This window comes from Fusarium redolens (genome assembly GCF_020744475.1).
Source record: "Fusarium redolens strain MPI-CAGE-AT-0023 chromosome Unknown BKA55scaffold_8, whole genome shotgun sequence".
In the NCBI taxonomy this organism is placed as follows: domain Eukaryota; kingdom Fungi; phylum Ascomycota; class Sordariomycetes; order Hypocreales; family Nectriaceae; genus Fusarium; species Fusarium redolens.
The window spans coordinates 1,013,285-1,037,982 of record NW_025763671.1 but is presented as its reverse complement, the minus strand read 5'-3'; the positions used below and the strand labels follow the sequence as shown (position 1 = coordinate 1,037,982).

The window sequence follows — 24,698 nt, the reverse complement described above, 5'->3', positions numbered from 1 at the left end:
GAGAAGTACTATCTCGTTCAATAAGCCTTTGAACAGAAACCTGCCTGCTTTAAGGTGATGAACCTCCTCGGTCTCTGGTATAAAGATATGAAGGCCCAACTCAAGGGAGATCAACAGGAGGGTGGCCCTCAGGGAGCAAGAAAACTTCTGACCTTGAGGTTAGGTGCCAAAAATACCTAGTCTAAGGTCCACTAAATCTACACTAAATTTATGTTAAATTTACCTAAGTCTTTTTGTCACTTAGGATAGACCTGTTAAGTTTTCTTGCCTCCCCTAGCCAAGGTACTCGGCTGAAAACTCTGGCATCTGATGATGTTAGCTTTGTAATATGCAGTTGCGAGCTGATAGACATACCGCTGTTGTTGTGATTGAGATGTTTGTAAGTGAATGTTTAAGGATCAGGCACGCCCAAGGGGTCATCATCGTCCCTAAACGGCGCACGCAATTTCATTCATTCTCCCAAGTAGCAATGACATCAAATCTCTAGATGGTATGCCTCGCAAGTATAGAAAATTTTCATATTGTTCTCACCGGATTTATCCCCACGATGTGATTGGCCCCATACTTCATAACCCACAAGATGCCTATTGTTCCCAGGCCAATCCTCCTCGGACTCCTTCCTTCCTTGGATGTTTGGGACACTCAAAATATTGCCAGCAGCGGGGCTAATATCCAGGACCGTTAACAGTACAGTCTCTCATATTCCCGAGATTTCAATGATCTCATGCTCTACAATCCACAAGACACCAACTATTTTCACGCCAATCCTCCTCGGGCTCCTTGCTTAGACATTTGGAGCACTGAAAATAGAGACAGTAGCAGGACCAATATCCAGGACAGTGAACACTAATCACAGCTTTTTCGAACATTTACTGGAGCCTTTCTTGCATGAGATACAGGCATACCCTTACCTTGACCCAGGATTTTCTCAAATCAACCCTCCTTCCACGCCCTATGTGAGTCCTCATCTGGGTGTGATAGGCAAGGTCGGCACTCCCCTATCACCTGTTTCAGGGATCCTGCAGCCCTGTCAGCATATGCGGGATCAATCTTCTGCGCAAAACACAGCAGCATAACATTCGAAATATCCCCCAATCTAACCAAACACCCAACTTCCTATAGAATTGCGAAATACATCTACCGAGCTTGTCGATGACCAAAGGCGCAGTTCTTGGTCTGAGTCAACTATTCTCGACGACGAGTTCAAGTCGGTAACTGGCATCTTCGAATTGGTTCAGATTGCCAGTTGTTTCTCGAGGCCTCGCTCTATGATCGAACTCGATGGCTTCCTTGCCGCCTTTGAACATAGATGCCCCCCGGAATGTCAATGGATCTGGCCTTTGATCGATACATTCCAAAAGAACCAAGGGAAGCAAGTTGCTGTCATTCTGATGCTCTGCCCTCTACGAGAAAAGACGCTCACAACTGAGTCGGGAGAGACTTGTTTTACTGACGAGTTCGTCACCGGACTGAAACTGTAAGCTCACTATTAACATGGCAAACTGCCATCTAATCGTTTAAACAGGCATTGGGCCACTAGGTTTCGGAGTGATCAAGATTGACCTTCGAAAGCAATGTCGTCGCAATAAAGATGACCGAGGCTGCCCAGCTGTCAGTCCCGGTGACGAGCAAACTGTGCTTGGCCTCTATACTGCTATTGAGCTTCCGATCGCTACTCGCGTTTTCAACATAGATGTCAAATGCACATTGGCATTTTCCAAATCTGTCGCTTGCCACGGAGGCGGCGTGGATGACATTATCCAGTTTGACCCAAGTTTGCTTGGTACCTTGCATCGAATCCCATGGCACTCCGAATGTTGTTCCGCCGTTTCTATGCAGACGTCGTCAAAGCCAACGCTGAGGTCCTGCTCGAGAAGTCACTTGGTCCTGCTTTGCCTACCCTGGCCAATGGACTCGGTCCCCAGTCAGCCTCTCCAAGAGACTCAGGTAGTCTCCTGGAACCACTTATGCTTTATTGCCGAAAGTCGAAGTCGTTGTCGGTGAGAAGAGTCTTTGACGTTTCTCTCATACCCACTCCAGGAAAATACAACAACCTTGCTTCGATATACTGCAAGACAACCACTACCAACAGCCGATTCACAGAGCTCTTTCTGTCAAATCCCAAGGATGTTGGCCATGTTAACATGGCGTCACACGCAACACCTATCCTGTTGTATGCAGTTAACTGGCAAAGGTTCCATCGGCACTGAAACATGAAATACTCAGTGAGGATACCTTCCCCGTTATAGATCAGTTTGTTGGTCAACTTCTTAATCATGACACAGCTACCATATCCCCATGGATCAAGGAAAATGTCCCAGATACTATTGAACTCTTTCTATCTCGTGCAGTCCCCGTTGCAGTACGCCGTGCCCCTCGCCCTCACCGGAAGTACGAGGACTTGACGCAGGAGGAAAAGCAAAAACGCATCCGTGAAACAACAGAATGCCTCAAGAGGCATATTGAAGCAATGGAAGACGACGAGAGAGCGGCCTACGAAAAGAAACAGAAATTAAACCGAAAGAGAGACCATGCCAAATATGCGCCGAGGCGGCAACTACAGATGCGAGAGAAGAGAGAAGAAGCCCGCAATGAGCATACCGAAGCAATGAAAGTGGACAAGAGACGACAACAGCAACATGAAAACCACCAAAAGCGTATGGCAGCAATGGCAGAGGACGAGAAAAAAGCCTACGCAAATCAAAAGAAAGAATCCCGAAAGAGATGGATCGCCAAGGTTTCAGAGGAGCAGAAAGAGGCCAGAAAGGAGGCATCACGCATAACGAGCAAGGCATGAGGGGCAGCAAGGACGGGAGAACAAAAACAAGCCGACAGGCAGAAACGCAAGAGTCAACATGAAATGAAAAAAGCTAATGCGGCACTTTGAGAAGAATAGAAACAAACCTACAGTTTGACAAGGGCGCAACGAGAAGAAAGGGTTCGAAGAGGAGAAGCTAATGGCGGGTAAGAGGTGGAGAGGCGTTGTATTTTGACCAAGTGACATTGCTATCTGGGCAAAAACTGGAAGAAGTTATCCAATGAGAAAATGAACCATATGGTTGCATTAAGGGTAGGCGTCAAGTTAACCTTACCATCCGACATAGGTTACTCCTATATTCGTTGCTTGAAGGTTAATGCATCACTAACTTCCTTTACAAGTGGCATATCTGTTCGTCTACACAATCTGCGCAGGTGGTCACATTCAACAGTATCTTGGTGTGATTAACTGGGGAATAGGTTATTCAGGGCCACTTTATCGAACGTGAGAGGAGGATAATCGTTGATACAGTATGAGTTTCGATATTGTCGTGGTTTAACGCTTGGGGCCTCTCCTCTCGGTACTATAGTCAATAATAACCAACATTAAGCATCATCTAACGCGGCTCGTCGTCGTTTCATTCATTTAGCTCAGTAGTACTGGTCGTGAAGCGTTCATCCATCCTCCCGGATGATCCAGCACTAACTCTCCAAGAAGCCCAGCTTGTCGGAGATGGCGCTGACCAGAGAGTCTACCTGTTTGGTGAACTATGCTCCGGGCCTCTCCTCATCTCATCACTGAAAGATACTGTTGTCCAATAACCAGACGTGGGGTCTTGTAAGAAGGGATGCCGCATGAAACGCGTGCTGAACTTTGTTACGAGGTTTAATTTCTGATAGCAGCGTGAAAACAAGCCCTAGCTTTCCTAACAACGCAACATTTACCAATCGTTGCCGGCATTAGGTTAGTTGCTGGGCGAATCATAACTTGGGTTCATTAAGTGGAAAGCAACAGAAGCCTTCCATTGGGAGTATCATAAGGCGCTTAAGGTATAACGGACAGTAAATAGAATCAAAGTTGGTAAACATTTCACGGCGATCTTTCTGTGGCCTGACTATATTTCCCATACTGAAGACACGTACATAAGGAGTCGGTCTCTCCTTGACTCGGAACATTTATTTTTCACTCTTCAGTAACGCATTTCCCTTCACTCCTCACGGTGACGGTCTTTACTACACTCACAACCCCTTCATCGTAACACCATCTACTTTACGCAAAATCCTCTCTTGGCACAATGAGTGGATCTTCACGGTCTTCATGGACGTGGCCGTTGTGGCCTTCAAGATCTTTCAGTCCTTCCAAATCAGAGCAATCTCCAGGATCGTCACGGTTTTCACAGGATATTAAGAAGCCCATCAAGGACTACGGGCAGCGAGTGAAGGCCAAGATGGGTCTGGCCCGCAGAGGAATTACCAAAGCTGCTTCTAAAGCCAAAAACATGCGAGAGCACCTCCATGGTCGTGAAAAAGCTCTTCGTAAGCAGTATGTTTCGCCTTGTTCTAGACAAAAGTGGTTGAGTGTTGACTTATATTCCTTAGAATGGGGAGATATATCAACCAACATAAAAGCAAGACAGAGTAGACCACACCACTAATTCCTTCAGAGGCTTGTGTTTCATTCGGCTGTTAGCACATTTCTGAAATCAAATTGTCTTGGCGCGTTACTGGAAGGGCTAGCATGGGCTCATATTTTTATGGCTCGTGGAGTTGTGATTAGAAAATTTCCGAGGCTTGAGATCGAATCAAATTGGGTATATGAAAAGGACAACATGAACCTCTGAGCATAAAACGATACGTATCGAGTAGCTGCCACAGTCCAAGTCCGCGGCTCTCTCAAGGCTTCTCGCGTGCTGTTAAGGTCGATGGACATTATTCTGGAATAAAAAGGGGCTCATATCGATAAGCTCTCATAATATCTCACGTTTTGGCTCAGTAGCTGTTGAAAGCTTGGCCGTGTGAAGATTCTGCAAAGGCCGAGAGACGAGGCTGTCTTTCTGAGTCTGTCGTTGACTGGGAATAATAAACACCGAAACAACTGACCGTCGGAAATCAACGGTAAGCTTTCAGGAGGATTTGGCGATTTTCTTATGATTCTGTGTATTGACTCAACTCCTTGTTTACTTATTGACGGCATTAGTGTCAGTCATGAATAAATATTGTTATTCACAGAGACAACTCAACACTGGATCGGCAAGGGAGCTCTCCATATATGAAAACGGCAGTAGCTGAGTTCACATGTGCGATCCGTCGCACGTCAAGGCTATAGGGGCATGTTCAGGGGCAATGAGCATTGGCAAGTGCCAGCCGTGCTTCAACTTGGCAGTAGATTCAGGGTAACATTAAAACAACGAAGACATATAGGTACATTCATAACTTTCAGTAAAACTTCAACACGTTGTGTGTTAAGTTTATTTAGGTATAAGACTGAAACGTACTGGGATGACACAGTTTGTATTTTTCCTGTCTAACTAGTCGGATTGCGAGACCCCAAATATGGACGGGCCTGTTGCCTCATGTGCTGCAATATTTGTCCTCCGAAACTCAGTAATATCTCATTGTTTGTTTTTAGGCATTGTGTATCGCGTCTGATACATGTCAGCTGATTGATCAGAGCTCTATTCTGGAAGAACCACAACTTACAGTAACGTTGTGGAAACAGAAGTACCGTAGACGAATGACTGTATATTCTGACCTGATCACTGCCCTTAAGGCAGTTAAGAACTCTTGTGTTGCAGAAATGTAAAGACAATTGACATAGCTTTCAATTCACAAGACGAACCAGTGTGTCGACAACCATGGTAGCTCGATGATGAGACAAGAACGAAAGTACTAAGGAACACTGAGATGTAGATGAAGGGTCGCGTAGATTGACGAATAACTTAATCCGAATCCGAGTCCTCAGTTTTCTCTTGATTGCCATCGTCGAGACCTTCAATCACCTCGGTGAATAGGGAGGCCATTGAGCGAGCGTAGTCGGAAGCAACTGTGAGCTGCAAAATGTGTGTCTTCCCAACGATGGTGCGGTCGCATTCACTTCCGTCCTGGGCCCAACTCACGAGAAGGCGACGAGTAGCGCAGACGATCTGCTCTAGGTTGTAGGAGCTGACTCGTTGCCGCTCGAGATTGTCGTAATTTCGAGTGGCATTTATTCGCATTTGAACAGCGCCCATGTTGTAGCTGACATTTGAGCTTTTGACTCGAATTCCGTCTTGGTCTTCAAGATTCCATTCCATGCACCTGGCCTCTTTGTTCATGGAAAACCTAAGAACGACAGGCTCGCCAGCGTTTCGGGCCTCAGGTCTCTCCCCTCTGCCAAGAGCTTGGTAGTTCTGTTTCAGAGTCCCAACTTGGATGCCTTTTGAAATGGAAGATCTGTTGGGTGTCCCCGGAGTTTCGTTATGTCTGTGGGTGGTGGACCACATATTAAAGATCGCATTATAGTACTTCCTGATCAGCTGTTTGGAACTTGCTCCAGTTCGTCCTTGCTGATGAACAAGAACCCAGGCATATTCTCGGGCGACTTTTGTCTTCCTTGGTAAGCTGTCGATGATTTCGTAGGACCGTGCCAGGAGCTCTTGATTTGACGACCTTGTCATCGTTGAGAATTTCCTCCTCCAAAATTAACCTCGGAGGGCCCTGTTCACCCATGGTTCGATGGGCAGTGGCGATATGTGGTGGGCTTTTGGGGGTTAGTTAATGCAAAAAGCGAATACTCAAAGTCGAACTTACACTAAAGCCATTGACAGTGTTGATGGTTTCGTTCGGCACTCGGAATAGGAGATAATGTGAAAAGAAGAAGAGGGAACGAGGTGTGAGGTCGAAGTTTCATACTGATTAGACGCGCAGTGAAGGGGGACCCCGCACTGATATTTTTGCTCGCTCTTTCCGAAGATGTTGATGGGGTGTCATGGCTATAGATCGCGTCAGTGACTGGCACTGCCAGCTTCGCCAACTCACCTTAACTCGACACCTCAGCAGTGCAAGCTCTTAATCCGTAGGTTCTTAGACAGGCCTTTTTTTTTTAAGTGACTGCGTTAGAATTTGGACATAAAATCAAGTACTTACAACTTCTCTCGGTGTGTTTCTCATATTTTCTTATCGTAGACGTTATATGGTCACCGTTTTTTACCCCTTTTTCAACAAGAACGTGCTGCTTCAGCTTAATTGCAAACGTATCGAGCTTGGTAGTGTATGGCAAAGAAGTATGGTCAATTAGGTACATAGCTGTGATATTTCATGCAGCCATCAATTTGCCCTGATTGAACTAAGAGAGTTCTCAACTCTTGTGCTCCTCGCTCTTTTCATCACATTGCCATTGAGATCGACATTACGATCGTAACGCCCTTGTAAATTTATCATCACTGCCAGCGCTTTGCCCTTCCATGGGGAGTGTAATCGCAATACCGTCCCACCCAGGTTAGTTACATTCTTCCATTCTATTGTGCAACGTATATTACCAGAGAAATGGAACGCAAGGATGCAGCAGATGACGAACGACAGTGAGACGCCCTCCTGAAAGCCAATGTTGCAGCGTTCACAGGATGGGAAAACCCGCTTCTTCTTCTTCTTCCTCAAGATTCGCGGTGCGTGGTAAGCATCGTCTGGATATACCTCCCAGTCCTTGACTCACTCCACTGAGGGAGGTAAAAAAGGGCAATGGGCCACTGGCCATCGAGACGCGGTGCCAGTACATCGAGTCCGTCCTTTGACACTAAGGGCCCGTTAAGGCTCGTTGAGCGTCCCAAACCTCCAAAGATGGAGATGAGCCAAGTGTCTGTCAGGCGAAAGCCTGATCAACAGCCTTCCACCCTCCCCCAAGCACAAGTCAGAAGATGACGGAACAAGGTAGACACCTAGTCACCCCTGACTCCACAAGGCGCAAATGCAATGGAATCCGGAGGTCTAGAAAGAGAAGGACTGCAAGAAGGGCACGCATGCCTTCCTCTTAGCCACTATTTCTCTTCAATGGCCATCTTTCAGTTATACTGGTGTGATGACTGCAGCCTGACGGTCATTTAAAGCCGATAATAATCTTCTAGCGTTCTTATACAGCAGTTTTCTAAGGATTAGTCCTACGAAGTTTGAATAATGAAGGGAGGTATTGCATTTATCCCAAGATGTGTATAACTCTTACTGGACTTAGGATCATGTGGAGGCATGACATTGTCATAACTTATACAAATTAGGCTCTTCCTAGGTATGGTACATGCCGACACTCCTATCCTAAAGTCCCACACTCCGATACCATTCATTGCTTAGTCGAGGCGTCCTGCTAAGGTTGGCACTGGTTAGATAGTTCTTTCAAGACTTCAACACAAGGAAGTTCTTACCTCTTCCGCAATAATTCGTACTCGGCGGCGACGATGGGTAGCGACTCGAGCCCTGGCTTCATGTTTCTCTTCTTCCAAGTAATCGACATAATCGATTAGATCGATGATCCCCAACATCGTGGCGCCAATGCAACCACTTATTCACTGGCCTCGACTTTGTACTCATTGTCACAGCCGTAGAGGCCTGTGGCATCTAGGTGTAATTTCTGCAGTAGTACTCCTCAAAGGCCTACTGGCGGCTCAGGGGCTGACGAGGGAGGTTTTCACAGTTTTTTCTGCCGTGGATGTCCAAAACTAGAGGCACTTTGGAGAACCAGCTACTAAAAGGTCAGCATAGACATGCCTAAGGAATTCGGTGAGTAGAAACTTGTCCAAAGTTGACAGTACCGAGTCCCATTGAGAGTTGAGGGTGGCTTATCTGCAAGTCCAGTCAAATTTATGAGCTCTGACCGTATTTGTATTCCTCATCTAGATTGAGAAATGCTTCTCAAGTGTGATTGCGCAGTATACAAGACCAACCGCAACTTTTGGTCTGCATCATGCAGTATTTGTATGTTATCTGACGTCCTTGGTCGTAGTATAGGTAGGATTATATGGTCGAGATTTAAACAGCCCAGCATAAACGTACCAGTTTGCATAAATCTTGATGTATTTCAAGTTGCACCTTGCTATGTTTTCCAAAGCCCAGTGGCTTTCTGACCAGCGGGCAACCCAGTCATCACCCCAATAATGCAGATAGTCTGTTGTGTAGTAGGGCATATTGGGATGCAGAGGGAGCTTAAAGGGCTGGTGGTTATGTGTTGATGGTTCTTGAGTAAAGCAACTTATTATTTGGTAGATGGTAGAAAGGAGTCAAGGATTGATGCTGGTGAAGGAAGAGGATGAAGGAATTGGTAACCTTTTCCTTACGAGTGACTACAAGGTCCTAAGAGCCACTGCTAAATATGGATGTAATGGGATCGAGAAGTCACTGCCACTGCCAGTGTCAACTTGACTGTTCTGATATTCGAACACACCATGGCACTACCAATGTGGGCCATGACACACACGAGAACAGACACTGATGGTTGCTTCGGTAATCATTTTCCTGCATTAATTCATTCATTTTCTCTTTTGTTTTGTTCTTCATCAGTCTTCCTTCGTCACTCAAACATTCAGACTGCAGTATCGTCAGCATGTCTTCCAACGTCTCCTCGAGCGATAGCCCCGAGGCGACAGCTTCGACTACAGGACCCCAAGTCCTCAATATTCAAGCTGCTCATGCTCAACAAGTAACTACAACTCATCAGAATACTCAAGCTTTTCAGGTTCCTCAGTCTCAAGATGAGGCTCAATATCCTCCAGCTCCTTTCGAACTCATTGAACATGTCGATGAACTCGTCACCCACATTCCCAGCCAACAGCAGAATGGCCAGAATCTCGTTACCGATCAGACTAACATGCAGTCAACTGCTGGTTTCTCCTTTCAGCAGCAGAATCCCTTCCACCAGCAGCCCAACAATACGAACCTCGCTCAGCATGTATATGGGCATCCCTCTCAGCATACTTTCCAGTATCCGTCTCATGTTGGTCAACAGCAATACCCTCAGATGGGACAGCAATTTCCCTCTCAGTCGGCGTTCCACTTCAATCAACAGTTCGGGAACCCCTATCTGTCTCAGCAAAACTTCCAGCAGGGCTCACAACTCCAGGCTCATCCGAACCAGTATGCTGCGCTTCAAGGTCAGCGAGGCCGCCCACCACCTCAGCATCAGTCTGCCCAAGGTATTTCTCTCAACCCCGCTGAAGTTGGAAATGCCTTGGCCATGCAGCAGCCTCAGCAACTTGGACATCCCGCTCAGCAGATTGCTCCAGCAGCCTCACCACATCCAATTTGTCATGAAGTCGGTTTTAAGAACCTCCTGGAAGATCAGGATGTAGTTGAATCCCGAGATGCAGACGCGTGTGTTTCCGAACACAACCAGCTCATCATTAAAGAGAAGATGTGGTTACACGATCTCATCAAGCTGTACGAGTACGTCCAGCGGAAGGGGGATGTCTATCTCTCAGCCGATGAAACCTACAAGCTCTTCTGGAGTACTCTCTTCAAAAACTGGAATTCCAAAATGCCAGTTTCCGAAACTCAATCTCTGCCTGCGCGTAGCAAGTCAGACATTCACATCCAGGTCGGCTACTACTCCATCGATGCCTCCAGCAACCAACCAGAAAATGGACGCCGAAGCTCCAAGGCTCGCAAGTGCAACACTATTCCAATCTATCTGTCACTCGATCTCGACGCAGAGGGCATTAACTGGCTTTACAAAGACAAAAGCGGAACTCGTGTCTGTACTCAGCACGTAAAGCTTCTCGTCGGTCTCAGCGATATTCAAGCCAAGCACAATGTCTTGACTCACTACGACACATATGAGAAGAACAGAGTCTGCGGACACAATCTTCAGCTCATCATTGAGTCTGCTCGACGACGAGTTCAGAAGTGGGCGATTGCAGGTGGTGGAGCTCCCGTCCAGCTTGGGGTTGAGTGTCGGGCTCCGAACTTGAACACTTTAAGAATCAGCATTTGAAGAACTGTGCTGTCGCTGACCTTGAGGCCCTACGACCCAAGGTGGGTTATAAGGATCGAAAGAATTAAAACGGAGGTGTATTCACGATAGATCCCAATGGCAAGTCATTCTTCACTGGACTATGTCTTTGACTTGTTACTAACGTCTTTTTAAGTTAACCGTTACCATCATATAAGGGTTGCTCGTGTAGGGCGTGTTCATGCTCAATAAATATCAAGGATTAGTTGCTGCGAGGTATAATTGGCAATGGAAGTGACAGGTGCTGGGAGTTCTGATGTCGATAATGGATTGATGTACTAGCCATGTAGGAGTTGCCAAGCCAATAATAGACCCTGATCGGCTGGCCCCTGGCCTCAACCTATTGTGAAAGAATTGAATATCCACGAAGCTAATGCAGCTTCGGAACCGTGAAATTTTGTTCAATCGACATGATTACATCAAGGTCTTTTGTCAGGCCATGCAAATTGGTGCCCCAAGAACACACAGTTTCCAATTATCGCAAGCTCACTTCTTCTTTGTGTCATGTAGGTTCAAAGGGGAATTGATCGAAAGTCCTTATTGTCCTCAATCCATCTATCTCGTGTACAGTTCTAGTCTAAAATCGCCAATCTCTACAACCATAATATCCAAACAGGTATCGAAAATAAAGCCCCTGAACCAAATATCAAACGCCTTTACCTCCACCCCTAGTGCCACTCAGCATCAATCTTCTCCCAGTTGTCAAGGAAACTCTTGAAGAACTTGACACCCAGGCCGGGATCCAATGCACCAGTAGTGGCACGGATGGAGTGCATGCTGAGCTGTGGAAGACCAACATCTGCAGCTCGGACACCAATCATGCTAGACAGTGCCGGGCCAATGGTTCCACCGCTTCGAGAGTCACTTCGAATTTGGAATCTCTGTGTTCGGCATCCACCAAGCTCACCCACCCGCTCCATAATAGCAGCGGAAACGCTATCCGTGGTCATATGGGCGTTGGAGTCGTAGGTTATAGCAACACCAACATTGAGCTCCGGAACATGCTCAGGAAGGTATTTCTCGAGGAAGTTGGGGTTTCCGGCATGTGTGACATCGGCAGACGCGAGGAAGCTTGCAGACCATGTTTGTCCTTGAAGTCCTGGCCCATATGTTTCGGGATTGAGGGCCTCGATAGTTCTCTCTACGACTGTGGGGAGAAAGTTACCACGCGCACCTTGTCTCAGAAGGCTCCCGATCTCTTCGTCGTCAAACAAAGCAACAAGGGAGATTCCTCCCTTTTCGCTGTCGTCGGTAGATGCCAATAATCCATAGAGGGCTGCCCAGGAACACAACTTATCGTCAATGCGACCCGCGAAGATGAATTCCCGATCCAGCCCACCAGTCTGAGCGGGCTGGGAATCATAAAGCTCGAGTTCCCAGTTGACAATCGAACTATAAGATTGGATGTTGAGTTCCTTGGCAATGAGTTCAACAAGTCGTGGGGGTTGTGTGTTGACGAAAGAGCCAGCAGGTCCAAGAGCCTCGGTAGACGCACGCTGCGAACTCTCCAGGCCGATAATAGGAACGGCTTGAGTTTCGGCATTGTTGTTTCCCATCATGCCGACTCCGAAATGAGGCGCAAGAGTGGGAATTCGGGCGATGGGCCAGTCCAGCTTCACGAGCTTTACGGTCTTCTTCCCGGTTTCTTTGTCATCGAGGATAACTCGTCCACCAATGCTGAGGTCCCGGTCCCACCAGGTTGCATTGAGGGCTCCAGCATAGGGTGCAGCTCCCAGTTGAATGTATCCGGCCTTGACAGGCTTTGTGCTAACGGGCTTGAGCTTCGCGGCGAGAGCGTCAATGTGACCACCGATCATAGCAACACCATTTCCAGGCTTATACGCTTTACCAACTTTGAAAGCGATAAGAGAGCTCCCATTCCGAGTGACCCAGTACTTTCCACCAGGCTGAATCTTGCCCGACCAGTTATCACGAGGGGAGAGCTTGCTTCGGTTAGTAACGCCGCTGTCATGACAAGTATCTTATCTTACTTGCTCATATCCAAGCTCCTTGAGCTTGTTCTCAAAGTAATCGACGGTGTGAAAAATCGTAGGGTTCTCCCGGAGAAAGTCGCAGAAAGGCTTGGTAAAACATTCAGGCTCCATCTTCTCAACCTGGCACAGTTTACAGGCCTGACCGGCCTCAAGGTGCCAGTTGACCTGGCCGACTTCATCAGGCGCAAGCTTGGTAATACAAGATGCGCATACACGGTTATCTTTTGTGTCGCGGCCCTTCATATCTGATATGATGAAGTTCTTGGAACTTTGCTTGGGCTCGGTCTTTTGGGGCGCAGTCGCATTGTTGTTGAGCGTAGCTGACGACGATAGCGCTTGTTGTCGCAACGAGAGTGACGAAGCGCGGGCGCTCAGCATTGCAGGTGTAACCTGAGTCATTTTAGGTGATGAAGCTATGCGCAAGCTGGAGGATGAAATGAGACTTGTTGTCAAAGGTCGAAAGGTGGACTCGGTGACAGGTAATAATTTATCGAAGCTTGGTTGGTTGTAATGGATGTTGTGAGGTTGAGCTATGACAACGGCCACGGAGCAATCACCTGGTCAGTGCGATAAGATAAGAGCGCTACGTGACCTGCGTAACCTATGTCATGTGTTGAGATAAGGACAACCGAAATACAGACCTTTCCTTCAGGTAAGGCACCTAGTTTATTAATTTTCATTGGGAGGACCTTCAACAGTCATGAACAGGTACTTCTCTCAACACTGTATTTATTCATTGTTCACGGCAGAAACAATTAACCCTCTCCCTTCATTCCGTCAGAATCGATGACAACACTGAAGCAATGCACCAAGGCGGCACCCTTAGCAAAAGCATACAGCAATACATGTAATGTAGCTATCGATTTTCATATTGACCCTCGATGACAGATAGACGGTGAGCCAGCATCGAACACCCTGATCATCGCAGAACTCAAAACATGAGTTGCCAGCATCGCGCGATACAATCTATCACATTCAGTATCATAATCACCACACAAGCAGAAGAAATGGCGTACCAGCAGCATTGGTCTTATGGGGTTGCGCCATCGTAGTGATTAATCTCCGCTCTGGGAGTTTCAGATCAAACTTTGGCAGTGGACATAGGAGGAGCATATTCCAGACCAAAATTGACATAGAATCAAGAAGTCAGATAATAGTCACAAATCGGCCAGCCCATGACAACCCCTTTTCAAGATATGATTACTTCTGGCGCAGGGCAAGCTGTTGCTGATGCAAGCGCATCATGTCCCCCAACAGGCGTCACCACTCTCGATTTTGGGCCAGATCGGATCTGTACCAAATCGCCCAGGGACTCTGTGGCCTGTATCTGTGGGCAGTCGACCTTTCATAACGCCGGCTTTGGCATGTTTGACGATTCGTTTGCGAGCAGTAAGAATGATGGCCTCGAGATTAAATGTATGAACCGGGGAAGCCTTGCTCGTGTCATAATCCTTAATACTTCGCGTGTAGGCATCTACACGAGTCGAGCCGGGCGGCTCGAAATTTACGTACTCTGGATCACCAAGCTCGTCATCAGCGTCCATATATAGGAATTCGATCACGGTTGTCTTTGTCATCCTTATACGTTGAAGGACGCATAAACACTTTTTGATCAGCCTGCCTGGCTATTGTGTGTTGGCGGATCGGTTCCCGCTCACCATTCTCCAGGGCACGTTTGCGTTCCTCGCGCGAGACTGGGAGATCTTGGCTCCATACGCCAACTTCAATCTTTCCATCTGTGGAGAGATCCAATGTGAGTTCTGGATTGTAGAGAGGTTTGGAAGATTCACAGTCAGAGAAGATACTGAAGAAGAAGGACTCGCGTTGAGACTGCGTAATTGGGCAAAGGCTGGGAAGGTCTGTGGTGTTGTGGGAAACCTTGAGCCAGGCAATATGCAGGTCTCTTAGTCCGTGCCTTTCTAGATATGTTAGATGGCAGAAATGCGTGATAACTGCATCGGGAGCGCGAGGCATTGTGGTGCTGGAGTCTCCCTGGAAGTCTTCTAGCTCGACGCCCTTGATGGGAGTAGCAGCCATCTCGATGCTTCGATGAGCCATTCTGCCTTTTCTTTCAATTATACGCGGACTATAAACTAGTTTTGTCTTCTCAGAATTATTCTGTGATCATGTTAGCAATGCTAAAAGAGGGGAACGGCATAAATCTCACAGGGGCGGATGGTTGAAAATATCGGGAGATGCAAGATGGGCTTTGATGGTAGACTCTATTTCTAAAGGTCTTCCCCTCTACTGAATACTATTGCCTTGAAGAACAAGCCTCAAAGCCTCACCTTCATTCTACTGTTTACAAGGTAGGGTAAGTGCCAGGATCAGGTGCTGTCTGTTGACTCTCGGAAGGCTCATTGCTGACGTGAAGCGTAGGTAACGTATCTGATACAGACTACCCAGGTAATAACTGACCTTGGGTTTTCTTTTCTTAGTGCTCTGTTGCCTTTTCAAGATTCCATTGTCATCAAAATTGGGCAGGGGCAAGGTCTTGAGGATATGAAGCCAAAGAAAAAGCGTTGTGACCATACATTTTCGTATATATACTCAGATGTGGTTTACTCAAGTTACTAATCTTATGTGAGCTGTCTTCTACTATAATTATCATTTACATGATAACTATGTTTTGGCGTCGGCTTGCCCGTACAATAAATAACCCAGGGCGTAGCATGCGTAAGTATTAGATGGATGGTTAATACGCTATCAATCAGTCCCTGGCTAGCCTTCGCTTCAACTTATAACATACGACTGATATCAAGATAGACTGTTTAGTTGTGATATACACCGTCAATGATGATAAATGCATTACATTATCGCGTTGATATCGAACCTTCAAGACAAAAGTCTTACATACATGCAACAGGTGCTTTGAATCTGGCCGTTCAATATTTAATGGCCTTGCTACCCCAAGCATAACTTATCCTTCAGTCTGTGAGACGTTGCAATGCACAAGCCAGGCAACTGGGGTCAAACCACACAATAAGTTCCCTATGTAAGTTAAAGTGGGAAACCAACGAGTCCTTAACAGCCTAGAGACTGCCATGGTTGAGATTATCGGCATAATATTGGTATGGGTTTTCCTGACATCCGCTTATCAGATGATCTCAGGGGTAAAACACACAATCTCAAGTGGCTTCTCCAAAGCTAAAGCAATACAAAAAAATCCATTTCCAAAAGAATGTAACTGAAACAAGATATGTATATGTGAATGTGTCTAGCATATGTATGGGGGTATCTAAACTAGCTATGCTGAACAATTTACCATGTATGCAACCAATCTATCGAACACCAGCCCAGAACCACATCAACGATATCTCGAACTCGAAGACGCTCGTGCTAAATCTTCAGTCTCCGACATCTCCAGCAGACTAACAGCCTCATCGGCATCATCTTCATCGTCTGATTGTCCCAGCTCAGTAGCAGGATCCTCATTGGTCTGTTCGAGAGGGCGACGCTTCTTCTCAAAGTCCTGCTTGTGCGCTTCGGCAAGCATACGTGAGAATGTGCGTTTTGGCGGTGGTGGGGGCGCCACTCCTCCTGTTCTGCGTCGAGACAAGCCTTCTTCTGCTTGACCAGCTGAGACAGCGGTGGATTCGGCTGTGCCGTGGCGGGAGGGTGTTTCGAGCGAGGTAACACCTGCAGTGTCGACGGGTTGGTGGCTGGCGACGGTGCTGTCCATACTGGCACGAGCGATGAGGGGCTCGATTCTATAAGGGAGGGGTACGTCGCGGGAGGCCTTGTACTGAGAGACGTTTCCGCAGTGTTCGTTCTCAACGCGGAAGAGAGTCCACATGCCTCGACGGGTGACTTCCATGAAGGCGACCATGAAGGAGACGATGGTGGAGTGCTGGGTATTATGGGTGAAAATGGCATAGAAGATCCAGGCAAATCGAAGGATAGGGTCTATCACCATGATGAAGTAGTATAGCCATCGACGCTTAAGAGCAAGGATATCTCGAAGACACCAGTGCCGCGAATTAGGTTGAAGAAGAGAGAAATCCATAAAAAGATCCCAAAAAGCTAATTATTGTCAGAAGTGTTTGCAAATAGTGAGCCAAGCAACTTACAGCAATAGATACTGTTGATGGTCGAAAAGGTAATGAATAAAGCAAGATGCATGTTGGAATCATGTATACGGTACAGAGACAGCATCACAGCAGCAATTATAGTTGCCGTGTACTTGCCACCGTTGACTAAATGAGGAAAGACATTACGTGTATCTTTATATCGACGAAGACATTGCAAGAATCGCCAAATGGGTGGAAGAGCAGTCAAGAATCCAAGGGCCCGTGAGTGACTAGAATTGCACTGCACCGGATTCTGCCAGTAGTTGGCATACAAACAGAAGAATAGTTCAATGTTCTGGCATTGTTAGTAATTCCTCGTTGTCGGTCTTGATTATTTGCACTTACTGCAGTAGCATATGTAAGTGAACAGTAAATATCTCCGAGAAAGAAATCACGGAACTCGACTGGGTAGAGTCCAGCCAAGAGTAAACGCCACTGGATCATGTCAGCAGGTTTCAACAACGACTAGGGGAGGGCTTACATGAGAATATGCAAACCAGCGCCGGCTTTTATAGAATAATGTAGGGGCAGGAAAGAACAGAATAACAAGAGTAAAGAATATAAGAATAACCGGATAGTAGATGTACATGTCCGGGTCGCCATATCTACTAAAGTTCACCCACATGAAGAGGCCCAATACCAAGAAGAAGAAACTTGGAAATTGAGCCAGCTCTCTCCAGTCTAGATGATGCCGCTGGTCGAATTCAAAGATGAAGGGGTAGTTGACTTTGTTCTGGTTCCAGATTAAACAGTCAATGCAAAAAAGCGAGAACAGATAGAGCATGAGGAAATAGCCTCCATAGATCTGCATGAGATAGCTCGTCCGCACGCGTACTTCGTCATCGTCATCGTACAACAGTTGTGCTCCGTAAATAAGGCCCTGAATCGCGAACACAGCACCAGTGCCAATGAGCAGACCATTCTGGAACATGCCGATTGACTGGTCTTCGGGCTTCTTGTTCAGACTGCGGAGCTTGCCAGCGGCTAGCTTGTGGTTACCGCGCTCGAAATAGCGAGCATACAGGTCTTCCACCGTACGAATGTGTCCCTCGAGTACATCGCTGTTGACAAACCATGACTGATTGACCTTTTCGTTGAGATAACGATATGGAGGTCGGGCATTGACAGCCTTGTCGTATTTCTTATTGAGCTTTCGAAATGCCGTGCGGTTGAGCAACGCGTATGACTTGAGCAATTCAAGCCCACGATAAAACTCTTGGAGGGCGAGTTTGAGCTTGCGCTTTGCTGTGCGGTATGACACTTCGTGCTGGGTTGGGCGACGGATGTAGTCTCTCTCAGCGTCACCCACGACACCACCGTTGATATTAGGTGTCGTATTCATGTTTTGCAATGCCTTCGTGTTAGGTCCGATAGGAAATATCTTGGACTTGATAGGCTCCATGATCCCATTGAGCTTGCCATTGGCGCTATCATAAGTTCCTTTTTTCTGGGGATTCTCTTCCCGTGCTCGCTCATCGGCCATCTCCTGAATTCGACGGTTGCGCATCTCGTGAAGCTGAACTCTCAAAATGTCCAACCTCTGACCAGCCTGTTCTTCCTTCATCTTGTAGAAACTCTCAACCTTTTCAAGCTCTGAATCGAGGAAGTCAAAAAAATCTCGCTCCCTCTCCTTAACCAGGTCGAAGTGTTGCATATTGATATCAACTCTGCGATCGCTTTTTGCTGTTGATTGGTGGGTAAATAGTCGTCGGAGGTGAGAAGGTGAATCCTGAGCACCCGATTCTGATGGTTTCTTCGTCGAGTTGGTTACGTCCGGCGATGCAATTGTCGATACAACACTGGCTGATGATGTTCGTCGAGGATCAATTCGCTGATTATTTCGTCGCATCACATCGGAGGGCCCGACCGTAGCAGGCGAACCTGGGAGATCGCTCTCATGATCATGAACTTTCAGCGCAGGCGCAGGTAATTGAAATTCGGCATGTTTGGTCTCGCCAGCCAAAGGTGACGGCTCTGGTGGTGTGTTGACAAAGCTTCCATAGTGTCGGTTATCACCCGAATCTGTGAGGGACTCGTTTTCAGCGGTTCTGCTTCGCGGCGTGGGGATCGATCTCGGGGGCGCAACGGCTGACACGGATGGAATCGTCGCGGAATTTAAAGCCGTGTTCTCTCTAGTAAATGGTTGTCGCGGTGTTGCAGGCGAAGCAAATGTGCCTGTGCGAAGCTGCCCAAGACCTCGAGGTGTTCCATTTGCGCGAGCAAGAGCTCTACCAACAGCTTTGATATGTTTCTTTCCTTGCTTGTAGTTGAGGTACTTGATGCGCCATTCTGCACGTTTAAAGTTAGTTTTTTATCCAATCTACAAGACAATTCTTAGGTATTTACCAGGCACAGCTTCTCGCTCGAGCTCCTTGGCGAACTTCATGACAGCTGCTCACAGCCCAACAATAAGAGGACTAGAAACTTGCAGCATCTAGAATTTGGATGGAGGTCGCTAAGTAGGTTAGGGGTAAAAACGCTTGGGCTTAATTAAGCTCGTGGAAAATTTGTTGGATCGCGTCGAATCCGTCAACGTGCGTGCCCCTCCCGGGTGATCATGAATGGATTTGACCACTAAGGTCAAGAGCTTTGAGTTCAGATGAACGAATGAATTGCTTGACGTCAGTGCACGAGGTACCTCACTAAAGAGAAACGAAACGAATCCGCTAGCCAAGACGGGGAATGTCTTCCGTATAAGCATGGGTTAAGTGCCGAATTACCCTACACAAGACGCTTAAGTTTCTGTTTTTGAGGTGCAAGATGATGATATGATATCTGAGAAAAAGGATGCGTTGGGTTTCAAGTCTTGAGAAGATTTGAAGATATCTGAATCAACCCTTATCTTGCCAACCCAAACTTTAACTCGGAGTCCGTACAGCTGGCTCACAAGTCGATCCAACGACTGAATTGTGGCCGCCCCCAGTGGCTGATACCGAGTTGTTGAACAAATGATGATCATAAGAAATACAGAAGAAAGAAGGAAAACCTCACATAAGAATTGAATCCGATTTTAGAAATATGCGGCGCAACCGTTGGTATCTGGGTTCGACGTTCAACGTGTGCACCCAACCTTATCTCAACGTTGAACTTAAAATGATTTCTTGTCACCTCAAATGGCGATGCAGGATATCATGTTACATAAAGATATCTGACTGTATTTCGATGTATATTTAGCCATTGTAGTGTCACAAAACTGCCTTCCCTTGACTGACCCAACGAGGCGAGGATATATGTATACTTTGTTAATACTGTCACCGAGGATGCTAAGTGTATGCCAGAGTTAAAGTTGCGATATGTGTCTCATTCTTTCCCTCAAGCATATGCTACGTGGAACACAACTTGCTTACAAACCTTATTGTTATGTCCTGTGAAGTTTTAGAAATACTCGAGTAAACTCCTGGCGGTGTAGTATCCGACTTTACCGACCTCTGATCTATCAGGGACAACGCAGCCGAAACATAAGTTTTGCTGACGTGTTAGTCGCAAGGTCATATCAGAAAGAGGAAATGATCAGATATAAGCCTTGGCTGAAGAGATGATGTTCCTGAAGTATTTGAACACATTGTGCTACTGTTGACTCATAATACCCAGGGAACCGCCCCGTGTGCAACAATGAATCGGCGAGAATCAACACGAATAAATGTCAATAACAAATAAAAATACTCTAAGGCCAAACTAGACAGAAAAGTTAATTTGTAGTTATGTTATGGCCCTCCATTAGGACGAAGCGATCAAGGAGTCAACACTGGCGAGTTACAAGTGTCGTCTTGAGCCTCATCACCTAGGAGCGCTCGAAATATCCACTCGTGGCTACTAGGTTATTACCGGATGCTTCATTCCAGACCTGAAAAAAGTGAAATCCTTTATTAATATTTCCCTCATTGTATCGAGATTTGAGGGGTTTATTAACTCCCTCAACAGAGACTTGGCTTATACGGACTCCTTCGCTAAGCACCGGCTCAACCCTTGATTGACTCTTGGAGCTTGAACTTCCCTAGTCTAGTAGTCTCTCATCTAGAAATCCACTAAAGTCCGTCCGATCCAGATCCTTCATTTAGCGACATTGATGACTTCATTATTACCACGTGTGCTGTGTCGTCCAAGACATGATCCTCGAGGTGGCTGGACCGGATCAACGGCTTAATGCTCAAGAATCCATTGTCATGACAAAGAGATGAATGTTTTGATAGACAAAGACATATCAACAACGCATGATCCAGCCAATGCATCACGAAAACAAACTACATCATGGTGGAACTCAGAAGCATTTGTTATGATCGACATGTTTTACCTGGTAACGCAGCATTATTGCCGGACATCCGAGTCAATTGTGCAGAAAGTAAACAAACTGTAGCATCATGATAGCATTGTCATCACGACAACCGTGGAAGCACTGACGAATGAGGAGCTGGAAAATGCCTGTTCCGGTTGCCAATGCGAGAAACGAAACAGTTTCCCCCGCACCGTTCACCCACACTAACTATCAATCGGTGTGATTGCGATAAGACCTCGCATCAACTTACAAACACTTGTTTATTAGCGAATTGAAAGCTTTGTCTCTCAGCCGAGTTTGGTTCCCGTGAAGATCTACCTCGAGCTATCATGCACGTACCAAAGCTTGACATGTGGCTAGGTGATTATGACATGGGCGTCTTTTCAGCTTAAGCGGAACTGCATCCCCGGACAAAATTGTGTGACAGTGTGTCACTGCAGCTTGGGGACTGGACTTGTAAAGCTTGAGGCCTGTATGGGCTTTCGATGACCACTCAGCGAACAACACACGGCTTATCGATATTGGTTTACTTGTTTAAGCTGAAGCCTTGTGGTGCCTTGTTCCTTGTTCCTGGTGCCTTCGATTAAGCTCATTCAAGTTCATCGGTCAGCATTGCCAACTCACGATCATGAAAGGATTTCATAAACCCAACATCGAAAGCCAAACTGGTTATTCTGCGTGGCGTTTCGACATTACCACCTTAATCCTGCTTACTACGTAGTATGTTGCACATCGCATCCTCACGATACTGCATGCGTATCCCATCGCCCGAAGCTCCAGGGTCCTGCAGCTTATAACAGAGGTTTATGTCGATGACAAGTTGGCATATACCTTGTCTATACATGGGGATTGTAATTCTCTTACACACCCTCTAGAACGGCAGTTTCCTGAAAGGGCTGAGACCCGGCAGATATTCCTACATGACGCCGTGTTACAAAATGGAAAACGTGACAGCTTCGTTAAGCTTCCACTGGTTGAAAGTTTAAATGTGATTGCCAATCAACATGAAATAAGAAGTATTGATTTGCGACAGGGATTGCGTAGTTGCAACGGAGGAATTCTTCCGCTGAAAGTTCATTGAGTTGCAGAAACGGAAATCCATGGAACAATAAGCTGCGAGATCGAGATCGCGAGCTGTCAATGGGCCCTGATTTCCTTTTATTTACCTGACTTTTATCGCTTCCTGATGTTTCATCCGCGGAATTGGTCTTGGCGGAAGCTTCGGAGACCAGGTTGTGCCAGGATACTGGAAGACTCTGTGGGCCTTGGCAGCGGGAAACCAAGGAAGCCATCACGGATATTCAGGCACATGTACCAAAGCAAACCAGAGCTTTGACTACTATAGTGCAACTCTCCTTATCTCGCGTGATGTAAGAGAGTAAAGGTCGAGTTATCAGACCAATCAGCTAAACCCTAGCCGTCCATCCATTGCGGCTCCTTAAAAGCTTTAAGCTCAAGGCGCAAGGTTAGCTTGATAGTTTTCAAGTTTTGCTGGGCTCATTGGAGCGGCGCGGACAGATTTCGAACGCTCCAGACTTTCGGCAACCATATATCCGCTCAAGAAGAGGTCTGAGAGACGATAAAGGACCGAGATGAGGATTTTTCTCTGAGATTCGCCACCAGATTTCCCTGATGAGATTATCGAAAGATGTGAGGATCTCTACATGTAAGTGCAATGGCGGCACGAGAAACGAAGGCCCTTAACATTGACAGCCTTGGCATTGACAAGGACTTACACTCACGACTCGAAGAGATGGAACATGCATTGCATCTGCAGATTTGAGTCTCCATATTCTTGGCGAGTCGGCAACACGGCGCATTTTGTGGATGAGTTTTGTTGGAGACTTTTCCATCACAAGCCCGAAGGGCCAAAGAGAATTCGGCCAAGGCGACACTATATCAAGTTTTCTGCTACTGTTGTGTTGGTGGTGGTTCTCGTCTCTTAACTCATTCTGGTGCATGCAGCCAGCAGCCAGCCCACACGGTCATGGCCGAATGGCACCCCACGTGGAGAACCTCGCGGCAGCGAAAACGGATACTAATCAGAAACTCAATTGTTGTGGCTTCGGGGCATTTTTTTATCGATGACAACCTGAAGCGGTTTCCAATGGAGGGAAATCTGCGCCTAGAAAGGAAAAGATCAGGATTGGGCTGACGCTTACGTGACGTAACTAGAAATGGAGATAATTTTCAATGAATTAATTAACAGCGCATTGTATAATTGTATAAGTCGTCTCAGGGTTGAATGCAATGAATGGGATCAGAAACATGGGAATGGTTTTCCGATCCGTTGCCCGATATATCGACCGGTGGCTGCATCGATAACTTGAATTTTGACATGGGGTTTTTGTTGGTGATTGAAGCAGATGCAGGATGATCTGATGAATCAGACGTCAAGGTCACTTGCTGACTTGCTTCGGTTCCTATCAAATGAAGCCATTGACAGATCACACAGATATCCACAATGGTACTCACTGATCAGTACATTACAACGATTACGGTGATGCGATGGATGCCCCGCTCGCTGCTCATCCTTGCATTTGGGGTCGGGCCCGGTCTATGAAAGCTTGCAGTTTCCCCAGTCCCCGGAGTCGAACGGAGCTGAACTGAAGGATAACAGTAGAGTGGGCTGAAAAAGCCAAAGCCAAAGAAGGTCAATCAACGGCAAGATAAGACGTGTCCTTGCAGCAGGTCTAAAAAACCCGGTGAGAGAGTTTAGAATAAGCTCAGCTCTACAGGGCTGCGCTATATGCAAAAGAGAAAGCGGGGAGATACTTTGGTCGAGATTTGATTGAGAGAAGAGAATAGAAGAGAAGAGTTAACAATTGAGATGAGATCCATATCATAGAAGCGAGGTTGTACCCCAAAATTCCTGCCAGGAAACATCAGTTCATCCGACACCCTGGAGGGGTTCTTTTTCTTCGACAAGGGTCGATCTGTAGGGCAGCTCACCAATGCGCTTACATGAACCCCACGCATGGTCTGAGTAAGGTCTTGTAAACCTAGGCTACTGTAAGTGGTGTTCTCTACTGATGCAAGGGTGTTGCATCTGTCGGTAAGATACAGAGGAGGTAATTACATAGAAGCTATCAACTGTTATGAACGCCATGTCCTCTCAGCCGTTGACAAACAAGCCTCAAAAGCCACTTCGTTATGATATTCCTCACCCTTGAACGCCAGTTGTCAAAATCGAAATTTCCCACATATAGTTCACGCCAAACTGAAATCTCGGTCCCGAGCGATAGGTTGGCTTTACAATATATTATGTATGTACTGCGGCCGCCTGCACACAGGTTGAGGTTGCACTGGATCTATGGATGGAAAGTTACTTCAAGGCCCACGGGTCTTGAGATTGGCCAAAATGCCCTCTGGAAAGCCCTTTTGAGTCTAGGAACTTTCCGCATACATGGTTAAGACACTCGCTTGAATAGACGATTGGATCACATGGGAATTTAGTTGAAGCCCATGCCTTTCGGGGTCCATCCAATAGCTATGGCTCTACACCTCTATCAACTCTGATGGTGCTGTGCCTGGATTTTTGTCTCAATGAAGCTGGCTCATGTAATTTCTTGATGGTATGCTTTTCCATTAGCCTCCCTTATCTGGAGTAACAATACAAATGAGCGTGGGCTTGA

The 24,698-nt window shown here is 46.7% G+C and overlaps 7 protein-coding genes across 7 annotated transcripts; 2 read left to right on the top strand and 5 right to left on the bottom strand.

Moving 5' to 3' along the window:
• Positions 1-1,802: 1,802 nt before the first annotated feature.
• BKA55DRAFT_539543 (uncharacterized protein) lies at positions 1,803-2,797 on the top strand (the record flags this gene model as incomplete). Its single annotated transcript, XM_046190146.1, has 2 exons — positions 1,803-2,173; positions 2,227-2,797. The coding sequence occupies 2 exons, from the start codon at positions 1,803-1,805 to the stop codon at positions 2,795-2,797; spliced, it is 942 nt and encodes a 313-aa protein (XP_046049290.1).
• Positions 2,798-5,254: 2,457 nt separating this feature from the next.
• On the bottom strand, positions 5,255-6,640 carry BKA55DRAFT_568462 (uncharacterized protein). Its single transcript, XM_046192827.1, has 2 exons — positions 6,547-6,640; positions 5,255-6,496 (listed from the first exon to the last, which is right to left on the bottom strand). The coding sequence occupies exon 2, from the start codon at positions 6,411-6,413 to the stop codon at positions 5,697-5,699; it is 717 nt and encodes a 238-aa protein (XP_046049289.1). The 5' UTR covers positions 6,414-6,496; positions 6,547-6,640; the 3' UTR covers positions 5,255-5,696.
• A 2,565-nt stretch (positions 6,641-9,205) lies between these two features.
• On the top strand, positions 9,206-10,708 carry BKA55DRAFT_728069 (uncharacterized protein; the record flags this gene model as incomplete). Its single annotated transcript, XM_046201170.1, has 1 exon — positions 9,206-10,708. Exon 1 carries the CDS (start codon positions 9,323-9,325, stop codon positions 10,706-10,708), a length of 1,386 nt encoding a protein of 461 aa, XP_046049288.1. The 5' UTR covers positions 9,206-9,322.
• A 315-nt stretch (positions 10,709-11,023) lies between these two features.
• BKA55DRAFT_568459 (aminopeptidase I zinc metalloprotease-domain-containing protein) lies at positions 11,024-13,255 on the bottom strand. Its single transcript, XM_046192826.1, has 2 exons — positions 12,718-13,255; positions 11,024-12,669 (listed from the first exon to the last, which is right to left on the bottom strand). The coding sequence occupies exons 1-2, from the start codon at positions 13,117-13,119 to the stop codon at positions 11,395-11,397; spliced, it is 1,677 nt and encodes a 558-aa protein (XP_046049287.1). The 5' UTR covers positions 13,120-13,255; the 3' UTR covers positions 11,024-11,394.
• A 706-nt stretch (positions 13,256-13,961) lies between these two features.
• Positions 13,962-15,026, bottom strand: BKA55DRAFT_675822 (uncharacterized protein; the record flags this gene model as incomplete). The annotated part of the gene is made up of 2 exons (XM_046198080.1): positions 14,379-15,026; positions 13,962-14,341 (listed from the first exon to the last, which is right to left on the bottom strand). Exons 1-2 carry the CDS (start codon positions 14,776-14,778, stop codon positions 13,962-13,964), a joined length of 780 nt encoding a protein of 259 aa, XP_046049286.1. The 5' UTR covers positions 14,779-15,026.
• An 806-nt stretch (positions 15,027-15,832) lies between these two features.
• On the bottom strand, positions 15,833-16,980 carry BKA55DRAFT_368138 (EXS family-domain-containing protein). Its single transcript, XM_046185884.1, has one exon. It carries the CDS (start codon positions 16,724-16,726, stop codon positions 16,028-16,030), a length of 699 nt encoding a protein of 232 aa, XP_046049285.1. The 5' UTR covers positions 16,727-16,980; the 3' UTR covers positions 15,833-16,027.
• A 2,471-nt stretch (positions 16,981-19,451) lies between these two features.
• Positions 19,452-19,814, bottom strand: BKA55DRAFT_568456 (uncharacterized protein). The gene has a single exon (XM_046192825.1). The coding sequence runs from the start codon at positions 19,747-19,749 to the stop codon at positions 19,525-19,527; it is 225 nt and encodes a 74-aa protein (XP_046049284.1). The 5' UTR covers positions 19,750-19,814; the 3' UTR covers positions 19,452-19,524.
• Positions 19,815-24,698: the final 4,884 nt, after the last annotated feature.